The sequence below is a fragment of the Lepidochelys kempii genome, chromosome 8, assembly GCF_965140285.1.
Source record: "Lepidochelys kempii isolate rLepKem1 chromosome 8, rLepKem1.hap1, whole genome shotgun sequence".
Classification (NCBI taxonomy): domain Eukaryota; kingdom Metazoa; phylum Chordata; order Testudines; family Cheloniidae; genus Lepidochelys; species Lepidochelys kempii.
This window is the reverse complement of record NC_136387.1, coordinates 70,593,547-70,619,542: the sequence shown is the minus strand read 5'-3', so window position 1 is coordinate 70,619,542 and position 25,996 is coordinate 70,593,547. Positions and strand designations below refer to the sequence as shown.

Genomic DNA, 25,996 nt, shown 5'->3' with positions numbered 1-25,996 from the left:
ATAAAACTTGTTCAGCTGTTAAAAATTTTCTGTAATTATTTTCCATTCGCACAAGACACCCACCAATAGATATGATCATCTGAGCAGTTTCTATAGTTAGCTAGGAGTTTTGGGCTGCCACTTCTAGATGGGAAAGAAATTGAGTCAGAACTATTCTTTGGGTACAATGAGCATCAAGGCTGCAACTCTAACAACCAGACTATGCACGTGTCATGAAGAAAGCTGTGGAAATCAGTGGGACTTAAACTTTGCTCCAAGTACTTGCTGGGATTATTATTTTCTATAGCACTTTTCAGAAGCATTAAAGTGCTTTACAGAATTATAGACAAAACCACATATACATGATCATGTCATTAAATCCTCTTGTGAATAGAGTAGCCATAACCCCATACAGCAAAATTGCACAACACTTTTAGATTGGGAAGTGAAGACTACTGAATTCAATTTAAGTGTGGGGAAGTAGATGGGCAAAAAGTATTTACCCAAACTGGAACTTGGCCATGACACCAGGGCTTACATCTTTATTCTTGCAAAAAAAAAAAAAAAAAAAAAAAAAAAAAAAGCAGCCATGTGCTGTTTAACAAGTGGTCACATCCTTGGTTTTGTGTTATCTGAAATATGGCATTTCCTGTCCCTTAACAACGTAGTAGGACATTTGCTCAGTACTACCTTAGAGAAAGTTTGCAAACCTTTCCCACTGTCTGACACTGAAAACTTCAGTGTTGACTGGCTGTTTGCTGCTGCTGACGCTTTCTAGTGTCATCTACTGTACTCTGTTAGAGAGATGGATTATTACAATGTCAGTATTGGCTGGCCCACTGTACAAATACCAACAGTGTTAATGCTGCTAGAGCTGAATCAGTACTAGCAACAGCAAGAAATCTTTCTAAAACTTCCTTTAGTGTGCACACAACTAGAAGAAAAGTGTTAGCTTGAAATTTTAGGAAATCAGTCAGACTTTGATTGCACAAAGTTTAACTGATGGCTTATGGCTGATGTTTTAGGTGTATTTCTTTCAGCGTCTGTTTTATGATTTCTTCCCATTAAATCTACAATTTATTTCCTCCTCCTCTTATCCCTGCTCCCCAGAACAATTAAAAGGTGGAACCAAACCAAACAGGTTTGCCAAACTTGGCATATTTGTGAGGCCAGACTGGTTTTTCCTGTCCAGCATGGAATTTCAGTTCAGTAGTTCAATCTTTTTTTTTAAAAAAAGCAAAAACTATTTCACTCTTAGTTACACATTTTTGCATATTACACATTTACAAAGCCTGGGATTTTTTTTTTCTATGCAAAAGAGCTTGTTACTAACTGTGCCTTCAATGCTAAACCTTATTTCCTTGAATTACAATGTTGAGCATGTGTAAGCACCATGTATGTCACACTTTACACATGGACAAGTGAATCATTTGATATTATTATGATGTTAAATGCTTACTGCTGTGAAAAGCATACAACAAACTATCGTTCCTATGAATTGGAGGCTTCCATCCAAACAGAGGGACAACACACAATGGACAGAGAGAGGAAGGTTCTTCCTTAGCATGTATTTTTTCTTTTTCACTTTAACATACTGGGGCACTGCCAAGTCACTACGTTTACAAAGTTCTTATTCAGGGGTGCAAGTAACACTCAACACTTACTGGTACGGGGGCGGGCTCCTCCACCCAGCCCACCTACGCCACCTAGGGCTCCAGTGGCGATTTAAAGCACTTTAAGCAGGGTCCTTTGGCAGGGACCTAGGGAACTGGCAGGGCCGCCAACAGGGGGTGCAAAAGGGGCAGCTACTGGTGGCTACTTTTTACCGGTACGCCGTCGGGGCCTGGACTGGGTTACTTTCACCCCCTAATCGTATTACAGCATGGGTTACATTTTCTCTCCTCCTCGCTGACTTTCCATCACTCTCCCAGGCCATGACCTCCCCTCCCTGGCTCGGAGTATTGTTCCCCTGCGCTCTGACTCACAGGGCTTGGCACAGCAGATGTGTGCTTGGCCTGCCCCCTCTTCTCTTAGTACCTGTGGGGGGAGGCAGATTGTATCACCAGAATCACGCTGTCTCTGCCCCAACACCTGTACGACTGCTGGGCACTGACCTCGCAGCCCGTTACCCCCATCACCCCGAGCTAGATACCGACAGGCCCCTGTGCCCCACACGTACACACACCGCCCCTAGCCCTGGCTCCTGTTTTTGACGCTGCCCTAAACCGACTCCTCCCGCAGCAACGGGCTGGCCGAGCCGGGGCGGGGCAGCCCAGCCCCTTCCTGCGGCGCACGAGGCGAGCCGGGGCCGAGCGGGCTCAGACCGAGCCGAGAGCGGAGCCAGCGACGCCGCACGCCGGGTCCTGGGAACGGAGCAAGTGGGGCAGCGGCTGCAGCCGGGGCCTTTGTGGAGCTGGACCGACCGGCACCGGGGCACCCGGAAGCGCGCGCACAGCGCCGGGCGGGCGGCTGCAGCGAGCGGAGCGCCGGGGGCAGCCCGAGCCGGCGGCGAGGGGCTGGCAGGGAGCGGGGCCGTGCTCCCAGCGCGGGAGGTGAGACGCTTCCTGGGTTCGGGGCGGGGCCTCAGCTCGGTCAGGGCCGGTACCGGGTAGCCACGGGACCGAGGGGCCGGGCATGGGGTAGCCCGGGAAAGGGGCTATATGGGGGCAGGGTACAGGTTAGGGTGGCCCAGGGGAGGAGAGGGGGGAGATATAGGGGGGGCAGGATATAGGATGGGGGTAGCTCCGGGGGAGAAGAGGGGATATGGGGGGGCAGGATATAGGATGGGGGTAGCTCCGGGGGAGGAGAGGGGATATGGGGGGGGCAGGATATAGGATGGGGGTAGCTCCGGGGGAGGAGAGGGGATATGGGGGGGCAGGATATAGGATGGGGGTAGCCCCGGGGGAGAAGAGGGGATATGGGGGGGCAGGATATAGGATGGGGGTAGCTCCGGAGGAGGAGAGGGGATATGGGGGGGCAGGATATAGGATGGGGGTAGCCCCGGGGGAGAAGAGGGGATATGGGGGGGGCAGGATATAGGATGGGGGTAGCTCCGGGGGAGAAGAGGGGATATGGGGGGGCAGGATATAGGATGGGGGTAGCTCCGGGGGAGAAGAGGGGATATGGGGGGGCAGGATATAGGATGGGGGTAGCTCCGGGGGAGAAGAGGGGATATGGGGGGGCAGGATATAGGATGGGGGTAGCCCCGGGGGAGAAGAGGGGATATGGGGGGGGCGGGATATAGGATGGGGGTAGCTCCGGGGGAGAAGAGGGGATATGGGGGGGCAGGATATAGGATGGGGGTAGCCCCGGGGGAGGAGAGGGGATATGGGGGGGGCAGGATATAGGATGGGGGTAGCCCCGGGGGAGGAGAGGGGATATGGGGGGGCAGGATATAGGATGGGGGTAGCCCCGGGGGAGAAGAGGGGATATGGGGGGGGCAGGATATAGGATGGGGGTAGCTCCGGGGGAGAAGAGGGGATATGGGGGGGCAGGATATAGGATGGGGGTAGCTCCGGGGGAGAAGAGGGGATATGGGGGGGCAGGATATAGGATGGGGGTAGCCCCGGGGGAGAAGAGGGGATATGGGGGGGGCGGGATATAGGATGGGGGTAGCCCCGGGGGAGAAGAGGGGATATGGGGGGGGAGGATATAGGATGGGGGTAGCCCCGGGGGAGGAGAGGGCATATGGGGGGGGCAGGATATAGGATGGGGGTAGCCCCGGGGGAGGAGAGGGGATATACGGGGGGCAGGATATAGGATGGGGGTAGCCCCGGGGGAGGAGAGGGGATATACGGGGGTAGGGCACAGGATTGGGTTCGTCCCCAGGGGGGAAGAGAGGGGCTGTATGGGGGGCAGGGCACAGGATTGGGTTTGTCCCCAGGGGGGAAGAGAGGGGCTGTATGGGGGGGCAGGGCACGGAATTGGGGTAGCCCTGGGGGAGGAGGGTGGGCTGTATGGGGGGCAGGACACAGGATTGGGGTAGCCCCTGCGGGGGGAGAGGAGGGATTTATAGGGGGAGGGGGTGACGTGTGTGAGTGGAGGGTAGGTTATGATATTGGAGTAGCCCGGGGTAGAGGATAAATGATGGTTTGAGGAACAGGGAGTTGTGTGAAATAGTCAGGGAGAGGATGATGTGAGACCAGGAAGCAAAAAAACATGGACAGCAGATGTTTCTCAGTTCTGGACGATGAAATCCCAGTTGTCACTCATCTGTCTTGGATAGTTTCTCTGATTCACACCAATATAAAATACACATCCTTCCAAGTAGCACATAAATTAAACCACATTTAACACAGCACTAGGTATATTTTATAAGAAATATGTTGTAACATTGGAACTTTGTATGGGGCTTTTGAGATCAAAATTTTTACAATCTATATCAAGCAAACAGAAAATGAAGACAACAAAGGACACAGTAGGCCAAGAGTAAACAAAGATACTGAGAATTGGATCATATTTTGAATGAAGCTTATAATCTATATTTTAATTGAGAATGTGGCAGATCAGGGTATATAGTATGGGAAGGGAGGTCACTTGTGGAAAGTGAGGGGAAAGCAGTGACTTTTGAGGAAGAATTTGGAGGAGACAGAACATTTGGTACAATGAAAGAAGGATGTCATTTTGAGCAATGTGGAACACACATACAACAGACCATTCAAAAATTAAGCTTCCACAACAATGCCAATTCATCTGCATTGTACAGAGGTATAATTTTATTTGTAATTACTGTTTTTTGCTAATAAGCACCTGTGGGTTTGACTTCATTGCAACAGTTAGCTCAAGTGAGAGTGGCCACTCTGTGAAACAACACTACACAGAATTGTTATATTAGCAGTTATTCGTTGTGCTAAACCAGTCCGTAGCTTCATCCCCATTACTAGCTCAGTTAGCAGCAGCACTCATGATTCAGCCCATAACCTTGCAAGCTAGCTTGAGTTTAAAGCACTACTTAATTCAAATTGGAGGTTTTTGTGTGTGGACAGGAGTTGGGATGGGGGCAGTACTTGAGTTATACTTGGGACTAACACTGTAGTGAAGACAAGCCCTATGTATGTATTTATATTTGAGGTGGGGCCTGAACCAAAACCCAGAACTGAAGACCCCTCAAGTTTGGGGGAAATTTATATTAGGATCTGAATTTTGCAGCTGAGGCCTGTCTCTACAGTGATATATACAATGAATAGTACAGTGTATGCACTGTTTTTAAAAAAAAAAAAGAGGGAGAGAAAAATTTGATACCATATGCCTTACTGCCTATGTGGCAGACAGGGTTTGGTTTGATAACTGTTATATCAATATAAAACTTTTGCACCAGGATGCGTGTACAGTAACTCTGAATCTTATAAACACTATTGATATTAGATTCAACTCAACGACTTCCTCAATTTCCTACGTAAAGGAACACTGAATGTTTACAGGTTCAATATTTGATCTTGCTTACTTGTCGTCTAACTTGTGAGATCTTATTTCTGGGTTCTACATTTGTGTGTAAGAAGTGAGGTAGAGAAGGAGCTGCAGATTTAACCTCAGGTAACTTTAAATATGTCATGCAATACTTGAGGTTCTCAATTTCCAGTTCTTGCTGCACCCCAACCCTCTGCCCCAGCCCTGAGCTCCCTCCCACACTCTGAATCCCTCGGCTCCAGTATCCCCCACCACATTAATTTTGTTATGTGCACCAATATGAAGGTGATATGCCACACATCACTTCCACACATCACCTCCATATTGGTGCACATAAAATTAATTCCATACATGTGTGGGGAAAAATTAGAGAAAACACTGGTCCCCACGCTGCTAGGTTTTCTACAAATACTTAGGAAGAGACAGCTGTTGCCCCAAAGAAGTTACAGTAGTATTTGAAACTATGCAGAGGCAAGTGAGGATATCATTGGACTCCTTGTCAGACATCAGTGATGTTGGAGTCTTGCACTTCGATGTGCCAGCGTGTCAGTGACATACCCTCCCTATTCTTGAAGGGGCCCTAACTCTTAGCCACAGAAGACTATCTAATTGAAGCAAAGTTGAGAGGGAATTTTTAGCAAATAAGTTTTCTTGTGTAACTATCCTTTGAAGAATTTTTTAAAAATGCATTTTCTGACACTCAGTCATAGCAGCATGCTTGTAAAAGGGGGAAATATAGTATTGTGCTCTGGGAGTTCGGTAGCTGTGCTGGAACAAGATGGAATCATCGTGTTTTTTGTACTGGATGTGTTTTATATTCCCATCATGAAAATATTCAGTTGCAAGTTGTTGTTTTTTTTAAACTCCTTAACTGGATAGAAAAAGTAGAAAAGCTGCCCTTAGGAAAGCTCCTATTGAAAACAGAGCTTTGTTGAATGAGCAGGTTGTTCAGATTCTACAAGTGGAGAGAAACTTTGCTAGAGCATTTTTTTATTTAATGTGAAAACATTGCTGAAGAAAGTAAGTACCAAGAGAAATACACAGCTTGTTTTACGGTATTGTCTATAAAGCGCCTTACAAAGAGAATGAGTCACAAACAGAAGACCAAAAGAAAATGACTGAGGTGAGATTTGAAATGATAAAATGATTTAATGGCTTGGATGGAAGAAGTTCCAGCTGTATGAAGATGTACATTTGAAAGTGTGCCTGACAACTGTGGAGAGTTAATGGGAGGGGACAAAGAGGAAACCAATGTTAAAAGTGTGGTTTGAGAGTGGAGCAAGTCTGTGGAGAGTTTTTAAAACAAGAAGCATAGTAATTGGGATTAGTCCAAGTGAAATTATTTACAAAACCATTGTGACTTTGCACATATAGTATAGAGACTACATATGGGAAAAAATGTCATTTTTCTGACTTTTTACTATTTAGCTTGTAACATTGTAAAGTTTGTAACATTTAGGAAGTGTTAGTGAATATCTACATTTCAGCACATAAACTAGTTCAACAATACTTTTTGGTAGACTTTTAGTTATTAAGAATTTCTGTGCATTCTAATTGCCATCTGTGTACTGCTTCTCACTCACAGAATATTTTACTACCTTAGATATACTTTAGAGGTGTCGATTAATCACAGTTAACTCACGCGATTAACTAAAAAAAATCAACTGCTATTAAAAAAATTAATTACGATTAATTGTGCTGTTAAACAATAGAATACCAATTGAAATTTATTAAATATTTTGCATGTTTTTCTACATTTTCAAATATATTGATTTCTATTACAACACAGAATACAAAGTGTACAGTGCTAACTTTATATTATTTTTTATTACAAATATTTGCACTGTAAAAATGATAAACAAAAAAAATAGTATTTTTCAGTTCACCTTATACAATTACTGTAGTGCAGTCTCTATTGTGAAAGTGTAATTTACAAATGTAGATTTTTGTTATTGTACATAACTGCACTCAAAAACAGAACAGTGTAAAACTTTAGAGCCTACAAGTCCACTCAGTCCTACTTCTTGTTCAGCCAGTCGCTAAGACAAACAAGTTTGTTTACATTTATGGGAAATACTGCTGCCCTTTTTTTATTTACAATGTCACCTGAAAGTCAGAACAGGCGTTCGCATGGCACTTTTGTAGCCGGCGTTGCAAGGTATTTAAGTTCCAGATATGTTAAACATTTGTGTGCCCCTTCATGCTTCAGCTACCATTCCGGAGGACAGGCTTTCAAGCTGATGATGTTCATTAAAAAAATAGTGTGTTAATTAAATTTGTGACTGAACTCTTTGGGGGAGAATTGTGTGTCCCCCTGCTCTGTTTTACCTGCATTCTGCCATATATTTCATGTTATAGCAATCTCTGATGATGACCCAGCATGTGTTGTTTGATTTACGTACGCTGTCACTGCAGATTTGACAAAATGTAAAGAAGGTATGAATGTGAGATTTCTAAAAATAGCTACAGCACTCAACCCAAGGTTTAAGAATCTGAAGTGCCTTCCAAAATCTGAGAGGGATGAGGTGTGGAGCATGCTTTCAGAAGTCTTAAATGAGCAACACTCAGATGTGGAAACTACAGAACCTGAACCACCAAAAAAGAAAATCAACCTTCTGCTGTTGTCATCTGACTCAGATGATGGAAAATGAACATGCATCGGTCCGCTCTGCTTTGGATCGTTATTGAGCAGAATCCGTCATCAGCATGGATGCATATCCTCTGGAATGGTAATTGAAGCATGAAGGGATATATGAATCTTTAGCGCATCTGGCACGTAAATATCTTGCGACACTGGTTCTCACTTTCAGGTGATATTGTAAACAAGAAGTGGGCAGAATTGTCTCCTGCAAATGTAACCAAACTTGTTTGTCTGAGCAATTGGTTGAAGTAGGACTGAGTGGACTTGTAGGCTCTAAAGTTTTACATTGTTCGATTTTTGAATGTAGTTATTTTTTTGTACATAATTCGACATTTGTAAATTCAATTTTCATGATAAATAGATTGCACTACAGTACTTAGGTGAATTGAAAATACTGTTTTGTTTTTTTCAGTGCAAATTTGTAATCAACAATAAATATCATGTGAGCACTGTACACTTTGTAGTCTGTGTTTGTATTCGAAATCAATATATTTGAAAATGTAGAAAACATCCAAAAGTATTTAAATAAATGGTATTCTATTATTCTTTAACAGTGCAATTAATCGTGATTAATTTTTTTTAATTGCTTGACAGCCCTAATATACTTTATTGAACCTTTAGATCTTGTGCAGAATGACTTACTGATACACTCAGCTGCTGAAAAAGATTTAAGGAATAGAACCATCATACGAAAAATTTTAGTTTTGTTATTTTAAATAGCCTGTATTCATGTTATCTAATATGGGTGGAAGAGTAAAGCGTCAGAGTTGGACTGGAGTTTAGGAAGAAAGAGAAGGCACATATAACATTGTACAGAGAAATAACATTTGAAAATGCGTGCTTCAAATTGCATGTACCAGAAGCTTCATATTCTGTGCATTGCATCAGTTTTTAGTAGAATTCAGATAAACTGAGTGGAATCAAACCTTTCTTGTTTGTTTTCCCTTCCTTGTTTGCCAAAGTCTTGTTAATAACATTTCTCTCTGTAGTATATTTGTCAACGTGGCATTAACCACTCAGTTCATTTCCCTCTTTTGTCTTCCATTTTCAGGAAACGCAAACACAGGTGGTATGCACAAACCTGTTTAACTTGAAAAAATTTACGAACTCTTTCACCTTATTTATTACCTCTTTTTAATATCTTGTGGTGGGGTGCAGAACTTGAACTATAGTTAAGCTTACCCTCTGCATTTACTCAGGTCCTGAATCTGCAGTTCTCTACAGTCTCACTTTTTGCAGAAATGCAGGTGTCTTGATTAAATGTTTTCGTGTTCTGATTTTTTTTTCTGTGCAAAAAGACATTGATAGTCAAATGTACTAACATTCCATTGGAGCAGAACGTCCTGTCAGTCAATGTTTATGTTCTAAAAAAGTCTCAACCCTGAAAATGTCAAATGAATTTAGTTTTTAGCCATCCTGAGTGCAGCTTGTGTTAGCAGATAATTGTCACTGTGAAGGCTGAAAATGTAACAATAAGAACAATTTGACACTGTTTTATTTTAAAATTTAACTTTCAGTAAAACAAAAAAGAAAAATAGATAAGATAGTAACAAAAGATGATTTTCTTGCCAAACATAATTATGAATCTGTACAAAGTAGTTTAAACATTTACTCCAGCTCTCTGTTACGGCACATGAAACAATGTTAACACAAACTTTGTGTTTACTCTCTATGTTGTTGTTTATGATCTACAGCCACAGACTAAGACCCTAATCTTGCAAGCTGTTACTGGTGGGCGAAAACCTGTAGCTGCATGAAGTCCCAGGGTCTGTGTTGCAGGATTAGAGTCTAAAATGGAAATAAATATGCCTTCACTATTCTTTTTTTAAATGTCACTGGTTCAATCAATACTGGAGCATTTTGAGGATGCATCAGTGTTTGCCAACGTTAAGTGCACCCTTATGTGTAGGCAGAATTTTATGAAGATGTCACCAGCATGCTTTAGTTCTACAACTGTAATACTTCCAGACTGAATCAGAGAGGTGCTGACCTCCTGCAGTTCACATTGCCTAAGTCCCTATGGACTTGCTCCTCAAAAGTACAGTGTGCCTGCAATTCCTGATGAGGCCTTTGGGAGCTGTAGACTCTAAAATTGTGAATTAATTATTTTTAAATCCCAGGGCCCGACAGAAAATAACAGTTAAAAGAATTGCAAGTGGATGATATCTAATAATAAAAGTAAGGAAATAATGAGGTATTATAGGAAGAATAGAGCAATAATATTCATAATCATTGTAGGGCTGCTTTTGAGTACTGTATTAGTCATAACTGAGAACAAGACACTCAGATTTTTCTCAACTTGTAGTGAGAATAGTCTGACTTTTACAAATGCTTAATATCAGAATGTGAAAATCACAGTTGCATTGGAATTTGTAACAAATTCATTATTTAAATTTACTTATATAATGTTTTTAGGACTCGAGAACACAAAATATAGTTACTGCTACTAAACCTACATGCTCTGTTTTCAAGTTTTTCACAACTACCGTAGAAGTTTTGTGTCTTCGTAATCTTTCTACATCTAATTTAATGTTTCTGATTTCAGTAAGACTGTGACATTTTGTTAATTGGCTGAGAAAATATGACTCAATAGTAGTAGTATGATGATTAGTGTTGGTAGCTCAGTTATTTGTCAGGAAACTTCATAGTAAATCAGTTAGTTTTATTTAGTTTTATTATAGTCACTTAACTGACCCCTTTCTGCTTCCCACGACTCGTTAGCTAGCATGAGTGGTTACTTGTATTATACTTTGCCTGTTCCTCTGTGTAGTATAGAATCATAGAACTGAAAGGGACCTCGAGAGGTTGTCTAGTCCAGTCCCCTGCTCTCAAGGCAGGACTAAGTATTGTCTAGACCATCTCTGACAGGTGTTTGTTCACCTTCTCTTAAAAATCCCCAATGATGGAGATTCTGCAACCTCCCTAGGTAATTTATTCTAGTGCTTAACCACTCTGACAGTTAGGAACTTTTTCCTACGGTCCAACCTAAACCGCCCTTGCTGCAATTTAAGCCCATTGCTTCTTGTCCTATTCTCAGAGGTTAAGAAGAACAATTTTCCTCCCTCCTCCTTGTAACAACCTCTTATGTACTTGAAAATTGTTATCATGTCCTCTCCCAGTCTTCTCTTCTCCAGACTAAACAAACCCAATTTTTTCAGTCTTCCCTCATAGGTCATGTTTTCTAGACCTTTAATCATTTTTGTTGTTCTTCTCTGGTCTTTCTTCAGTTTGTCCACATCTGTCCTGAAATGTGGCGCCCAGAACTGGACCCAATACTCCAGTTGAGGCCTAATCAGCACGGAGTAGAGTGGAAGTATTATTTCTCGTGTCTTGCTTACAATACTCCTGATAATACATCCCAGAATGATGGTTGCTGCTGCTGCTTCTTTTTTTTTTTTTTTATTTCCAACAGTGTTACACTGTTGACTCATATTAAGCTTGTGATCCACTATGACCCCCAGATTGCTTTCCGCAGTACTCCTTCCTAGGCAGTAATTTCCCATTTTGTATGTGTGCAGCTGATTGTTCCTTCCTAAGTGGAGTACTTTGCATTTGTCCTTATTGAATTTCATCCTATGTACTGAGACCATTTCTCCTGTTTGTCCAGATCACTTTGAATTTTAATCCTGTTCCCCAAAGTACTTGCAATCCCTCCCAGCTTGGTATTGTCCACAAACTTTATAAGTGTACTCTCTCTGCCATTATCTAAAACATTGATGAAGATATTGAACAGAACCGGTCACAGAACCGATCCCTGCGGGAACCCATTCATTATGCCCTTTCAGCATGACTGCAAATCACAGATAACTACTCTCTGGGAACAATTTTCCAACCAGTTATGCACCCACCTTATAGTAGCTCCATCTAGGTTGTATTTCCCTAGTTTGTTTATGAGAAGGTCATGCAAGACAGTATCAAAAGCCTTACTAAAGTCAAGATATACCACTTCTACCGCTTCCCCCAATCCACAAGGCTTGTTACCCTGTCAAAGAAAGCTATCAGGTTGGTTTGACACGATTTGTTCTTGACAAATCCATGCTGACTGTTACTTATCACCTCACTATCTTCTAGGTGTTTACAAATTGATTTCTTAATTGTTTGCTCCATTATCTTTCTGGGTACAGAAGTTAAGCTGACTGGTCTGTAATTCCCCGGGTTGTCCTTATTTCCTTTTTTATAAATGGGCGCTATATTTGCCCTTTTCCAGTCTTTTGGAATGTCTCCTGTCTGCCATGACTTTTCAAAGATAATTGCTAATGGCTCAGATATCTCCTCAGTCAGTAATTTTTGTCTTGTTCTTTCCCTATTTTAGACTCTGATCCTACCTCATTTTCACTGGCATTCACTATGTTAGACGTCCAATCGCCACCAACCTTTTTGGTGAAAAGAGAAACAAGGAAGTAATTAAGCACCTCTGTCATTTCCACATTTTCTGTTATTGTCTTCCCCCCCCTCACTGAGTAATGGGCCTACTCTGTCCTTGGTCTTGCTCTTGCTTCTAATGTATTTGTAGAATGTTTTCTTGTTATCCTTTATGTCCCTAGCTAGTTTGATCTTATTTTGTGCCTTGGCCTTTCTAGTTTTGTCCCTGCATACTTGTGTTATTTGTTTATATTCATCCTTTGTAATTTGACTGAGTTTCCACTTTTTGTAGGACTCTTTTTTTTTTTTGAGTTTTAGATCATTGAAGATCTCCTAGTTAAGCCAAGGTGGTCTCTTGCCAACTTCCTATCTTTCCTACGCAGTGGGATAGCTTGCTCTTGTGCCTTTAATAATGTCTCTTTGAAAAACTGCCAACTATCTTCAATTGTTTTTCCCCTTTGACTTGCTTCCCATGGGATTTTACCTACCAACTTCTTGAGTTTGCTAAAGTCTGCCTTCTTGAAATTCATTGTCTTTATTATGCTGTTCTCCCTCCTACCATTCCTTGATCACTCCCTCTACCATTTCATGATCACTATCACCCAAATTGCCTTCCACTTTCAAATTCTCAACCAGTTCCTCCCAATTTGTCAAAATCATCTAGAACAGCCTCTCCCCTCATAGCTTTCTCCACATTCTGAAATAAAAAATTGTCTCCAATACATTCCAAGAACTTGTTGAATAATCTGTGCCCTGCTGTGTTATTTCCCCAACAGGTGTCTGGGTAGTTGAAGTCCCCCATCACCACCAAGCCCTGTGCTTTGGATGATTTTGTTAGTTGCTTAAAAAAAGCCTCATCCACCTCTTCTTCCTGGTTTGGTGGTCTATAGTAGACCCCTACCATGACATCACCCTTGTTTTTTACCCCTTTTATCCTTACCCAGAGACTTTCAACAAGTCTATCTCTTATTTCTATCTCAACCGCAGTCCAAGTGTATACATTTTTAATATATAAGGCAACACCTCCTCCCTTTTTTCCCTGCCTGTCCTTCCTAAGCAAGCTGTACCCTTCTATACCAATATTCCAGCCATGCGTATAATGTTGTCATGTATATAATGTCACAATGCTTTCTCTTTTACCTTTTCATTTGGGCACTCCTTGTTTCAGTATTCTCTTCTTGCACTCACCACTTCTCTTTTTAATATTCCTGAAACAGTGTTTCTCAGATTGTAAAGCTGGCCTTTCTGGAGAAATTGTGTGTAGATAAGCTGTAGTAGGTGTGGGAAGAGGAATACAACAATTCAACTTGAACTATTCAAATCTAATGGAGGATATTGAATCATTTTGGATAATCTTAGTCTGCGGAAGAGAAGAATGAGGGGGGATTTGATAGCTGCTTTCAACTACCTGAAAGAGGGTTCGAAAGAGAATGGATCTAGACTGTTCTCAGTGGTAGCAGATGACAGAACAAGGAGTAATGGTTTCAAATTGCAGTGGGGGAGGTTTAGGTTGGATATTAGGAAAAACTTTTCCACTAGGAGGGTGGTGTAACACTGGAATATGTTACCTAGGGGGGTGGTGGAATCTCCTTCCTTAGATATTTTTGAGGTCAGGCTTGACAAAGCCCTGGCTGGGATGATTTAATTGGGGATTGGTCCTGCTTTGAGCAGGGGGTTGGCCTAGATGACCTCCTGAGGTCCCTTCCAACCCTGATATTCTATGATTCTATGAATCGGAACACTGTCAGTGTGACTGATAGACACAGGAGCAAGGAGCCCAGAGTCAGATGACTGAAATTTGGATTATCGTGGTCAATTGCAGTGGTTTTTGTTTAGTTCTTGCCAAAAATAGAACACAGTATTATTTTGTAGGGACCCCTCCATATATGATTTCTCTGTCTGTAGAGGCCAAATTGAAAATGACCTATCAAAAAAGGATCAGCCTGTCTCCATTCACATCATTGAGATACATTTCCCAAAACAATTTATCTTCTAATTTTTCCCTACAGAATACTTGTGTAACAATAAAAAACAGGTTTGCAGCGGGAGAGGGCTCACAACTTTTTCAGCGTTTCAGAAAGAAATGCTGTGACAGGTAGCAGAGCTGAACGCAGAGTATTGGCCTTCCTGATAGACAGTGGGCCAAATGTTCATTCCTGTGGAAAGTGTAAGTAAATAAGCTTTGTTTTGGGGGTTTTCTGTGAGGATTAGAGTAGGACAGAACCTTATTCCTTCCTAAGTTGTATATCACCAGTGGAAGTGCTCACATTGCTACTGCAGCAACTGCCACAGCCTTTGCACTCTCCTTCCAGGTGAAGTTGGCAAGTCATGGAATTGCTGTGGATGCCCCAGCTTTCAAAATCCCTTGAGTGGTATGGTATGAGGAGTCACCACATAGCATTGTTCTGTGGCACGCAGGGGGGGCTAAGTTCTCCTGTGCAGCATCTTTGCAGCTGGGACTTGCACTCAGTGGAACAGTGCTGGTTTTGCTGCTCTTGGAGCTTTCTGCAGATCTTCTAAAGGAATTGACCGTTAGTGAGCAAACAATGTATAGCTCACCAAAACTAGATAGAGTACATATAAAACACTTGATGAGGCCATACTACTTGGACATGAAGCTGCTGCTGAGTCCCTCCTTCCTAAAGGATGTTGGGGACCTTTTGAAGGGCCACTTCTGGGAAATTCTGTGGAGGATTCCAGCCTCCTGATGCTCCTGCAAAGAGAGCTGGGGGAGCGGGGCTACTGAGACCAGTGCAGTATATGGCAAAGAAAGAAAGGTATGATTTTAACATTTGTTGATATCCTAGTGTAGATAATGTATTTTGTAGTTTTAGCATGTTAGTTGGTTGAGGTAAACCCTGGCAGGAGCCTGGTTTCCAACAACCAGCTAATGTATTAAAACTGCAAATTGCCTTGTGTATGCTAGGATGTTTACACAGGGTTAAAAACACACTTTTTTTCTCGTGAAGACAAAGTACCTATGCCAACAAATTCTTAGCTTTGATTAGCCCTTCCCTCTGACTTAGGTGCTGCTGGCAGCCACTGCTACTTTGCAAGACATTAAAGTGCTGAGCACTCTGGCTCCAGCTTAGCAACTCACCTAAGCAGCATATGCTTGACTCCAAGCATATGAGTAGTCCCACTGAAGCCAATGAAACAATTCAGATGCTCAAAGTTCAGTACCCGTTTATGTGTTTCAGTGGATCCAAGTCCCAAGTTTGCACTAATTTGTATAAGCTGATACGTTATCCTTCTGGAAAAGAATGAGGAAAGACGCAAAGCTAATACACTTACTGGGAAGTTGCAAAGTTAAATGGGTGGGTGATTTATTGGAATGTGTAAGTTCAGTTGTTACACAATTCCTGGCATGTGACTTTATCTGATATATAGCACCAGCCCTGCACCCTAGAATTCAGTGTGATTATTGTGTACAAGCCTGTGTTGCTGAACACTGATGAGGCCACTTTTCATGGAATCTATTCTGAATTCAACTCTTAACTCAGAGAACAACCTTTTCTCTACATCACTGACCATACTTAGTTTATTTTGTGTCATTTGTAAAACTCTGTGGCTTCTTCAGGGAATATGAAATACAAATATGACGTTCTACTGCTACTACCTTTTTGAGGCACTTTATCCTGTTTAAAAATCTGCTTGGAAGTGGGGGAGAGAATTGGTTGAAAAAAATAACCCAAGAATTTGAGATCAATTTTAAGGAGGCAAGCTTAAATAAGTAATGTCACCGTCTTAAAATTTCTGTGTTCCTAATCATGGCAGTTAATGAAAGAAGATTGTACTCCAAAACAACATTTCTGTATGTATTTTTCACATTTGTCTAGTGTATGTTTTGTTTTGTTTTAATGGAAAAGCTTTTGTGATGGTATTTGTGATGCTGAATATTAATTTGACAATCATCATGGCTAAACCATTAGTGCTATTTTTAAATTACTTAATAAAATGATGTGTTTCAATAAATGGAAATGTGCAGTATTTTCTGATACTATAACCCATTTTAAAGATCATCTCAGAGCGCTGTTCAAAATTCCATCTGTAGGGATGACCTATATTTCAATATTACATTGCTAGTTCACAGAATACAGAAGTTCATGATCAAAGGATTCTGCAAAGGTCTTTATTCTAATTTATATGTATTTATTTCAGAGGAATTTGGTTCAGAAGCATTTTAATTGTGAGTTTTAAGAGTGTATTTTAGGAGAAACACATATTCTCTTTAACCATCTAATGGTGATTGTGTAACCAGATCCCCAACACTCCTTGTTAAAAGAAAGGGTGGGCACGGTAGAAGGTAGGAGGAATTTTTTGATGTGAATGAAAATTGGCAAAGTTCTCATATTAATATGCAAGATCACCTTCAACCAAAAAAAGAAGAAAATATGGTGGCTTGGAATTCAGACAATGTAATATGAAATTAATTTCATACGGTACTACTGGGTTTCAGCCCTAAGATCTGCTGGCTTCAGAAGCAATCTAATACAACGTGGACATGCTGTAATCTCACACCTATGAAAATAAAACCGGGCAATATTAGGTCTCTTCTATACTGGGAAAATTAGCTCCTCTGTTTCACCATCAGTGTAGCTTCACTATCCCAGCAAATGAAGGCTGTAGTGTAGACAGGACTCAAGTGTTTGTCTACTGCATAGCCTCCACCATTGCTACCACAGGTGGAAAGTTATCCAAGTTTTCTTTGTGTAGACAGCCTAAGAATAATGTGCTTATCTCACAAACTCAAATACTGCCTTCTGCACCATTCCAGGTGTCAAAAACTCCAAGTGCAGAAATCTTCAGCTTTACCTTAACATCTTCTCTAAAATAATACATCTCCAATGCATTGAAGATATAAAAAAGTTGGAGTAGCATAAAACCGATAATTTAATATCAAATTATGTAAATAAATGATATTGTAGTAACTATCATTCATTTTCATATTTAGTTAAATAACTCAGTTTTTGCATTTATCTAAAACTGCTAAAAATCTTCAGTCTGCTGTACCTGATTGCCACAGCGTTAAGGTCAGACTTGCTGCAAAGTACATAGGGTCTTTATATTGCTCAATTCTGGTTAATGATCAACCAGATAATTTTCAACACCAGTAGTCCTGTATTACCTCCTTACTTCAAAAGTTTTTCTACTTGATTTATTCCAGTTCCAATGGGCTTTTACAAAAATGTATGCAGCCAGATACAACATGCTGCAAATAATCTTACTGCCCAGAGAACGGAAATGCAGTTAATCGCCGTCTGTGGCTGAATGGTTACAAATCTTGTCAAATTTATGTTGTTTCCTTAAGTACCCACAGTTTATAGCCACTTTACATACTTACCTGGAAAAAAACCTAAACTCTGAGACACCATATCTATATAAGACAGAATTATATTAATAATACAGCTGTCCAGATCTGGGAAAGAATAAGTGCAGTTTTATAAAATATATTTTGACACAAAACTGCAGTAATTTTAAAATAGCTTTAATTTCAGGTGCAAATTTTCAAAGGTACTTACATATTTTCTACATGTTCAGCTTTACACACGAGCCTGATACTTGTAAGTCAAGATTTCTATATCACCTGCGTGTGCATGTACACCTCTCCACCTTGTGCATGCATTGGGCATTGCATATATCAAGCACAGAAACTTAAAAATGTGGATCACGATGTCTTGTCTTGAATTTTACTCTTTGTTTATTCTACTTGGAGTAAATGTATGCTCCTGGACTTCCCTTTTTACCTTTTTTAAAAGTATTATGATTTTGGTTCAATATGCACATAGTGAATGCTGTAAATGGTACATTTTCCATGGAATGTAAAGTTTATGTGTCTTCTGTATGAGTCTGTTTGTATGGTAAGCATTCATAACTAATAACTGGGAGTAGAAGAAAATGAGGTAACTATAATGTACTTAATACCAGTGATACTGTTCTGGATTTCCTTGTTAACCTGAAACATTTTGCTAGCTCTCCTAAAACAGCTCTCCTAATCATCTCTCTTGCCTTCTGTACTAGGTGCTGCTTAGCTCAGATCTGATCAATACAGTGCTTAAAGTGATGGTAGTAACCAGAGGCCTATCTATTTTAGGATTCCTGATGTTGATTCAGCTTCACTGGTGTAATCAGTATTCGCTTCAGTGTATTTTCATACTGTAGACAGGGCATTTAGGCTTTGCCACTTGCTGATGTATTTGCAGAAGTGGGTTTTTGTTCTTTTCATCTTACTGATATGATGTAATTGAAATTACACCTGTAGTTTCAGTGTTAGCCTTTCTCGGGGCTACATAATTTGACATTGTTTGACAGACAGATAAATTTTCAGTACAAAGATTAGGTTCATCAACTTCACTGATGATAACTGGAGTTACTGTAAATGTAGTTAGTAACTATTGTACTGTGAAACATGTTAAGCATGTGCATAAGTGTTGGCAGGTTTAGGGCCTTTCTCAACATTTCAGATGTTTCTAAAGTAGAAATTTGAGGGACTATCTTACTCTAATTGGTAAATTAGAAGATAATATATAGAAATGTATAGTGGGAGAACCTGCATTAATAGCTATCATAAAGATGTCTGTGACATTTTTCATTACCCAGAGCAAATATAAAGAATATTTCATTTTAATACAATAATCAGCATATTGTTTCTGCCATCACTGCAATGTTTGTTGTTGAATCTATATTCTTCTTATCTATAATAGTGTATTATGAAAAGCATTTAAGGTTTTTAGGCTTTTATATCCCTTTTTATTAACATTGTCAAATTAATTTATTTGTTTCAATAGATCTTTGAATGTGCAAGGAACTGTTTTATTCATGACCGCCATGTTACTATACTAAACTTTATTAAGTGGAATATTTACTTTTCATAATCTTTTAAGTATCAAAGTCCTATTTAAACAAGTTTATTCCACCCTTGACTGTAATGAAGTATTGCATAGTAATAATAAAAACTGAGTGAGACTCGAGAGCATTATTATAGCAGATGTTTCTTATGTAATAATTATTCTTCTTAAGATTTGGTAGTATCACCATACATTATTTTACTACACCCAGCCCCCAGGAAATGAATTCGTTCTTTACACCATTGTTTTCTGATTAGGGAATTGGATAGTCAAACTCTCTTAATTCCCTTCAGTGAATACCCTGGATACCCTTTAAAAATGCTAATTCACAGAGGAACTGTCTGTTTTTGGTTTTAACTTTTAATTTTTTTCTTTTTTATTCTGTTTCAGGAAAGTGAAAGTCAAGCAATGTCTACCAATTTAAAATACCTTTCCTTGGGGATCCTCGTCTTTCAGACCACTAGTTTAGTTTTGACTATGCGATATTCTCGGACATTGAAAGAGGAAGGACCTCGTTACTTATCCTCTACTGCAGTAGTTGTTGCTGAATTTTTGAAGATTATGGCCTGCATTTTATTGGTCTACAAAGATAGCAGTATGTTTCATGTTTTAATCTAGGAGTAGCTTTCCTATATTTTATTAATTGTTGTATTTTGGTGACAGCTGCAAAAACAGGTGCTCAAATGCTGTGATGATAAGGAGTTATGTGAATGCCAAGACAGAGAGAACAAAAGATTGCCCTTCCCACCTCAAAATATGTGAAAAGAAGATCTAAAACCCTTTCTATGAGAAAGTTAACCTACAAGCAGGAAAGACCTCTGTTTGCACCTCATACCTAAGCACACAATATAATCTTTTGTAAATTTTGTATAAATATATACCCAAAAGATTCCACTTGACGGGCCATGGATGTAGGGTAAGAACTGTTGTTCTGGTAACAGGCCTGTACCTTCTCTTCACCCAGAAAGCATCTTTAGAGAAGAACAAATAGGAGTAGGAGAAAGGGAAGGTTCTAAGCTGTAAATGTGCTTGAAGCATAAGTGACAAGTGCATGAGCCACAGTGAGGTCATGCAAGCATGAAAGGAGAGAAGCTGTTTCAGTATTACAGAAAGAAGCACAATATTTAAGATCAAAAGAACTCGCTGTATTTTCAAACTCACTTTAGTTCTCACATTGTATGTTTTATATGGCACAATCATTTTCCTCTCCAGAACCTCAATATCTTGTCCTTGATTTTCAACTCTCAAACAAAAATCTTCACATCTCGTTCAAGTGACATATCCATAAACACATAAGGGGTTTTCAGAACCTCGGTATAAATTTAAAGAAAAGATTGAGCTGCAAAATGAAGCGATGTTGAAGTTTCAAGTGGAAAGATTTCTACTTAATTGCTTTTTTCTCTTTTTTTAGGAAGCCTTATTAAATTCTTAGTCACAGAAATTGTAATCAGCATGGGATTTATGAACATTATTTTGGATAATTGTTTCAGCTTTAGTATTTTGGGCTAATGCAGACACTTTGCTATCATACAAAGTATCAGGAGTTGCATACCTTATAGAATCAATGTAAAAACCTGAGAAAGATCATACAGCATTTTGAGTTTTCTGAAGACAAAAGTTGTCGTGAAAAGTGTGTAGCAATCTAAGAAAGCTGTTACAATTTGTAGCCCTCCCATTTTCCGTGTCTCTTTTTTTTAATCTTTATCTCTTTTTTTATTATTTCTTTTGAGTAGAGTGCAATTTACGGGCTCTGAACAGGGTGCTACATGATGAAATTCTTAACAAGCCTATGGAAACACTTAAACTTGCTATTCCATCAGGGATTTATACTCTCCAGAATAACTTGCTGTATGTAGCACTGTCAAATCTAGATGCAGCCACTTATCAGGTATTGTGTTTTTAGATTTTTCCATAATTGTACAGACAAAAAATGGGTTGTATAGTAATTACTTTATTTTCTCTTTTCAGGTCACATATCAATTAAAAATTCTTACTACAGCATTATTTTCTGTGTCCATGCTAAGTAAGAAATTAGGTGTATACCAGTGGTTATCGTTAGTGATTTTGATGACGGGAGTTGCATTTGTACAGGTAAATATTAATAGCATGTGTCCAAGTTATTTGGGAATACTTTTATTCTTTTTATTAAGGAACACAAGTATTTGAAAGTAGGTAATTATATTGTGCCCCGAGAACTAACAGAGTCAAATACAAAGTTTCCAAAATTTCCAGGGTAGAATCATAGGATAGGAGAGTTTGCTGAGATGGATTAAAATTTTTTTGTCTGCTCTGAAGTTTTTGAGTTACTTTTTTATTTTTTTAACCTCTTATAGTTCTTAAGAGACTTTTCGATATGCCTTTGCCTACAGCTTTGCATCATTTTTGTAAAATAATAAACATAATACACACGAACACTATATATAATATCTATCCTGCCATTCATAAAATATCTTGGGTGAAATCCTGGCCCTGTTGAAACTAATGAGAGTTTTGCCGTTAATTTCAGTGAGCACAGAATTTCATCCCTTATTCAACAAGATACAAAGGAAAAAATGTTAACGGTAGATTTGGCTGAAATTTTCAAAAATATGGGATAACAGAATACAAGACTTGACAATAATACAATAAACCTCTCTGCATTTATCAGCAGTATAGACCATTGATAGAAAACAAACTTGCATTCTATAAACATTAAAACTTAATTTTATGAAATAATTTGTATCATTTTTTAAAATGTACACACACGGTTTTGTTTTTACACTTAGTGGCCCTCAGATTCTCAATCAACAACAACTAAAGAGTTGTCAGCAGGATCTCAATTTGTTGGTCTTATAGCAGTCCTTATAGCCTGCTTTTCAAGTGGATTTGCTGGGGTTTATTTTGAGAAAATTTTAAAAGAAACCAAACAGTCTGTCTGGATCAGAAACATCCAACTTGGTAAGTCCAGTTTTGGCCATTTAAAAAAGAGATACTGCGTTTAAATGAACAGTGAACAAAATTCAGTTATACAGTAAAATAAGTATAATCATATTTTATCATGCTGTGGATAATCAAATTATTACACAAACATTTAGCAAGATTGATATCTATTTTGCTAACAGGAATGCCAGGAGTTGCACCCTGCTCTAAACTCACTTAGTGTATTTAACTTGCTAATTCAACACTTGTAAGTTTGTTTACTTTGATTAAAAATGGAGACTAATGGGTTCTAGAGAACAGCTAGAATATAGCCAATTGAATTTGGACTGTGGAGCATTTCAGATAAGGGTATCCTATGTGACTTATTTGAAAGATGATGTGATTGTCTTGTAAAGTAATTAAGTAATATGTGTCCAGTAATATGAATCCAACACTTTTCATAAATACTGAATTGATTTCAAAAGTATTGACACTATCTAATGAGGGTTTTATAGAATTTAGACATACAGTAGAACAAAATAAATGTTTAAAGCTATATTTTTATAAGAATGTAAAAGTAAACATAACTCCTATATCTCTGACTATAGGGATTATAGATTGACATTTTTAAAGACACAGTGAACTCCTTTATTACCCACATTTGTTCACATGGATGAACTATGATCCTAGCTCTCAGTGCTCGGATCATGATTCTACCACCTCACTATCCTCATCTACTGCATGCTCTATCTCTCTCACACCACCCATCTCAAAAGTGGTTCTGAATCCCCTGGAAATGGCTTTTGAAGATGACAGGGACAATCCATTCCAAACTGGCTTCCGCTCCCTTTGAAACCAGTTTCCTCACATGGGTGGAAAACAGCAATACCTCTCCTTGATCCCCTGCCTCCTAACTGGTCATGGAAGGAGACACCCTTCTTCTTCTAGTAGGCAGAGGATGGACATATAATCTCCACCTATTTTGCAACTGTACTCTATTAGTATTTACATTTAAGTAAATGCCTCCAGCAGGATTTGAACTCTTTTATTTTTCCTTTGAGCTCTCCTTGTTGCAATGAATTGAACTAAAAATATTCATAATTTGACTAGAACATAGAGAAGAGTGTTATAAGATTTGAATACACTTTGAAAAGGTATTTTAATTTCGGGAACTGTATATATTCTTAATCATTCAAGATGGAGGGAAAATTAATGCACTTGTTTACTTATGGTTACTTACTGTTGTATGTAATTGAACAGTCTTAATCTATTTTCTGGTTCCTTTCCTCCTGCTTAACAGGAAAACAGGATTTACTATACTTCTAACTGTCTACACACACACGCACGGTCTGAATACATTAGTTATGCTTACTGTCTCTTATGGTCCCACAGATTTGGTCTCACCCACCCTTTGCATGGCATAGAATTTATGTGGAGGGTGAGAACTTGCACTGAATCTTGGGTTTTCAGATGTGGACCACAATCACAGTCCAAATACTTTGTAGGGGAACCCTACAAGTTTATTTGAACCAGGCCAAGTCTAAAATTTAACTAAAACTCTGGAGTCACCCTCACTGTAAGGATCTAATAGCAATGCACACATTTGAAATGATTACAAAGTAAATATTCATAACTATGTTGAAAAGCGATAATTCTTTGATAAATTGTTCTTCAGATTTTCTTCTATAATGCAGAAAGGAATCTACAAATACAGACAAGTTTATCAGTTTGATGTTGTCCCTGTCCCCCTCTCGTACCCTCCCCCCTCAATGTTCCATTACTTGGTATATGAGAACAATTACGTTCTCAAAACAGGGTTTTAAAGTGACTGCATGGGGTAATGATACATTGAGCTATGAATTTAAATTTGAGGTTTATAATAGTGAAAGGCATGTCAGCTTTTTCAGAAAAATATTTAAAATTTTCAGTTATTTTAACTTAAGCTGATGCAATAGTTTGAATAATGTCTGTTTCATTATGTTAAATGTTTAGAAAGTTTTTAAGTTTTCTATTCAGAAATTAAAGAAATATTCGTCACGATTTCCTTTTTAAATATTTTTCTAAAATTTGTATAATACAGGATCACGATCTAACAGATTTTTTCCCCCCATCATTTATTTCTGTGAAGTAATACTCTAACACTTCCAGTTCCAGTACAAACACAACATTCAGGAGAAATTCTGTAACAACAAATGCATTTATGAAATAGAACTTTAAAAAAAAAAATAAGGAAACAGATTTTAAGCTTCTTAAAGGTTCATTATAAACTGCAAATAATTTTTAAAATAAAAAAATCATTTAATTCTAAAAATTATATCCATACACCAGAGTTATCTGCAGGCTTATATGTAAAGGAACAAGGGCCAAGAATACGTCGGTCTTATAATTGATCAAAAAATGATAAATGATCAAAATCTGTTATAAGAGGAAAAACTATTTAAAAAAAAAAAAGTTCCTGTCAGATCCATTGGTTGGGTTTAAACATGGTTATTATATTGCAAACCAAGGCTTGATCTTGAAACTTGATTTACGTGGGCAGACCCTAGTAGTCATGCAGATCCAGTTATAGGAGTGGACACCGTCCCCCTTCCCCCCCCCCCTTTTTTTTTTTTCATTTCAAGCTTTCAGGTCTGTCTTTTATCTTTTAGGATTTTTTGGTAGCATATTTGGATTGATGGGTGTGTACATATATGATGGAGAACTTCTGTCAAAGAATGGATTTTTTCAAGGATATAACAAACTTACCTGGATAGTTGTAGTTCTACAGGTAATGTATCTAAACCCATATGCTTACATAAAAGGCACTTGGAACCTATTCCCCCATAAATGATTGGGGAAATTACACTGGTAGTTCCCATTAATGCTAATAGGAATTTTGCAAGTAAATGTCCCTTGCATTAGTGGCAAAATAAACCTCTAAATAGAGAAACTGCAAATTATTAGCAATCCCAGCATTGAGTTTTATCAAACATTCTGCACAATAAAATTCTATAACAATATTGATTTTGTAATATTAAAAAACAGATTAATAAAGAAAATAAAAGCTTACCAGCAATTACACAGCCTACCCTCATAACCACCTTTATGAGCCAAAAATGTAGTACACCCACTCAAAAGTAATGTCCTCTTGGTAATATAATCAGTGATCTCTATTCTACAGAAGGAGTTCTGTTGTCAATTGCTTTCATCTTCCATATCCACAACAGCATAAAATATACCTAATGCTTTTATATATAGCTAAAAATTTTTTAAGAAATGTGTGCAAAGATCTTGAAATAGATGTTACCACTGAAATCATCAATTACATATCACAGTTTCAGGTAAAAGCACCTTTAATCCTTGTCTGTGGTCTTCTGAAAGAATGCCTGCTCAGGTCTCAGGACTTTAGCCTTCAGCTCTCCTCTGATCAGGAGTCTGCACCCCCACTCTCTTCTGACCAGGATTTTAGGCTGCAGCTGCCTGTAGTTGCATTGTGCTTCTTTGCAAGCATGTCTGACCAGTGTCTAGCTCTTGCTCTCTGCTTTCTCGATGTGGTTAGTGTTCTTACTAGTGGTTACAAGTTACCACATAGTTCTTTCAAAGCAGAGCACATTTAATCTAGGATAAAAAACATTAAGAGAAAATTTATAGAACAAAAACAGGATCCCAAGCACTTGACCAGTAGCTCCCCATCAGTCCTGTGGAGACCCTGACAGACTCTAGTCTTTAATTGCAACCCTTCAACATGGTTGGGCCCTCCCTTGTACGAAAGGTCATGTCCTTTTGCCGAATCAAAAAGAAAATCTTTGAGTCTGTTTACACTCAGCTTTTATACCCCACAGGCCTTTTGTCTCCAAGCCTCCGAAAAACAGGTAAAACCAGC

General features: G+C 39.2%; 1 protein-coding gene across 3 annotated transcripts in view; it reads left to right on the top strand.

Annotated features, from left to right (window-relative positions):
- Positions 1–2,261: 2,261 nt before the first annotated feature.
- SLC35A3 (solute carrier family 35 member A3) overlaps positions 2,262–25,996 on the top strand; it is a 29,946-nt gene continuing 6,211 nt past the window's right edge. The window contains exons 1-6 of one of the 3 annotated variants that reach the window (XR_012160375.2): positions 2,262–2,531; positions 19,627–19,831; positions 20,970–21,124; positions 21,205–21,327; positions 22,002–22,173; positions 24,783–24,901. Coding sequence is in view for 2 of the 3 variants with exons in the window: in XM_073356926.2 (XP_073213027.1) it covers positions 19,645–19,831; positions 20,970–21,124; positions 21,205–21,327; positions 22,002–22,173; positions 24,783–24,901 (756 nt within the window). In the remaining variant the exon portion in view is untranslated. The remainder of the gene's footprint in view (positions 2,532–19,626; positions 19,832–20,969; positions 21,125–21,204; positions 21,328–22,001; positions 22,174–24,782; positions 24,902–25,996) is intronic. The other 2 variants (XM_073356926.2, XM_073356925.2) reach the window with 2 other exon arrangements.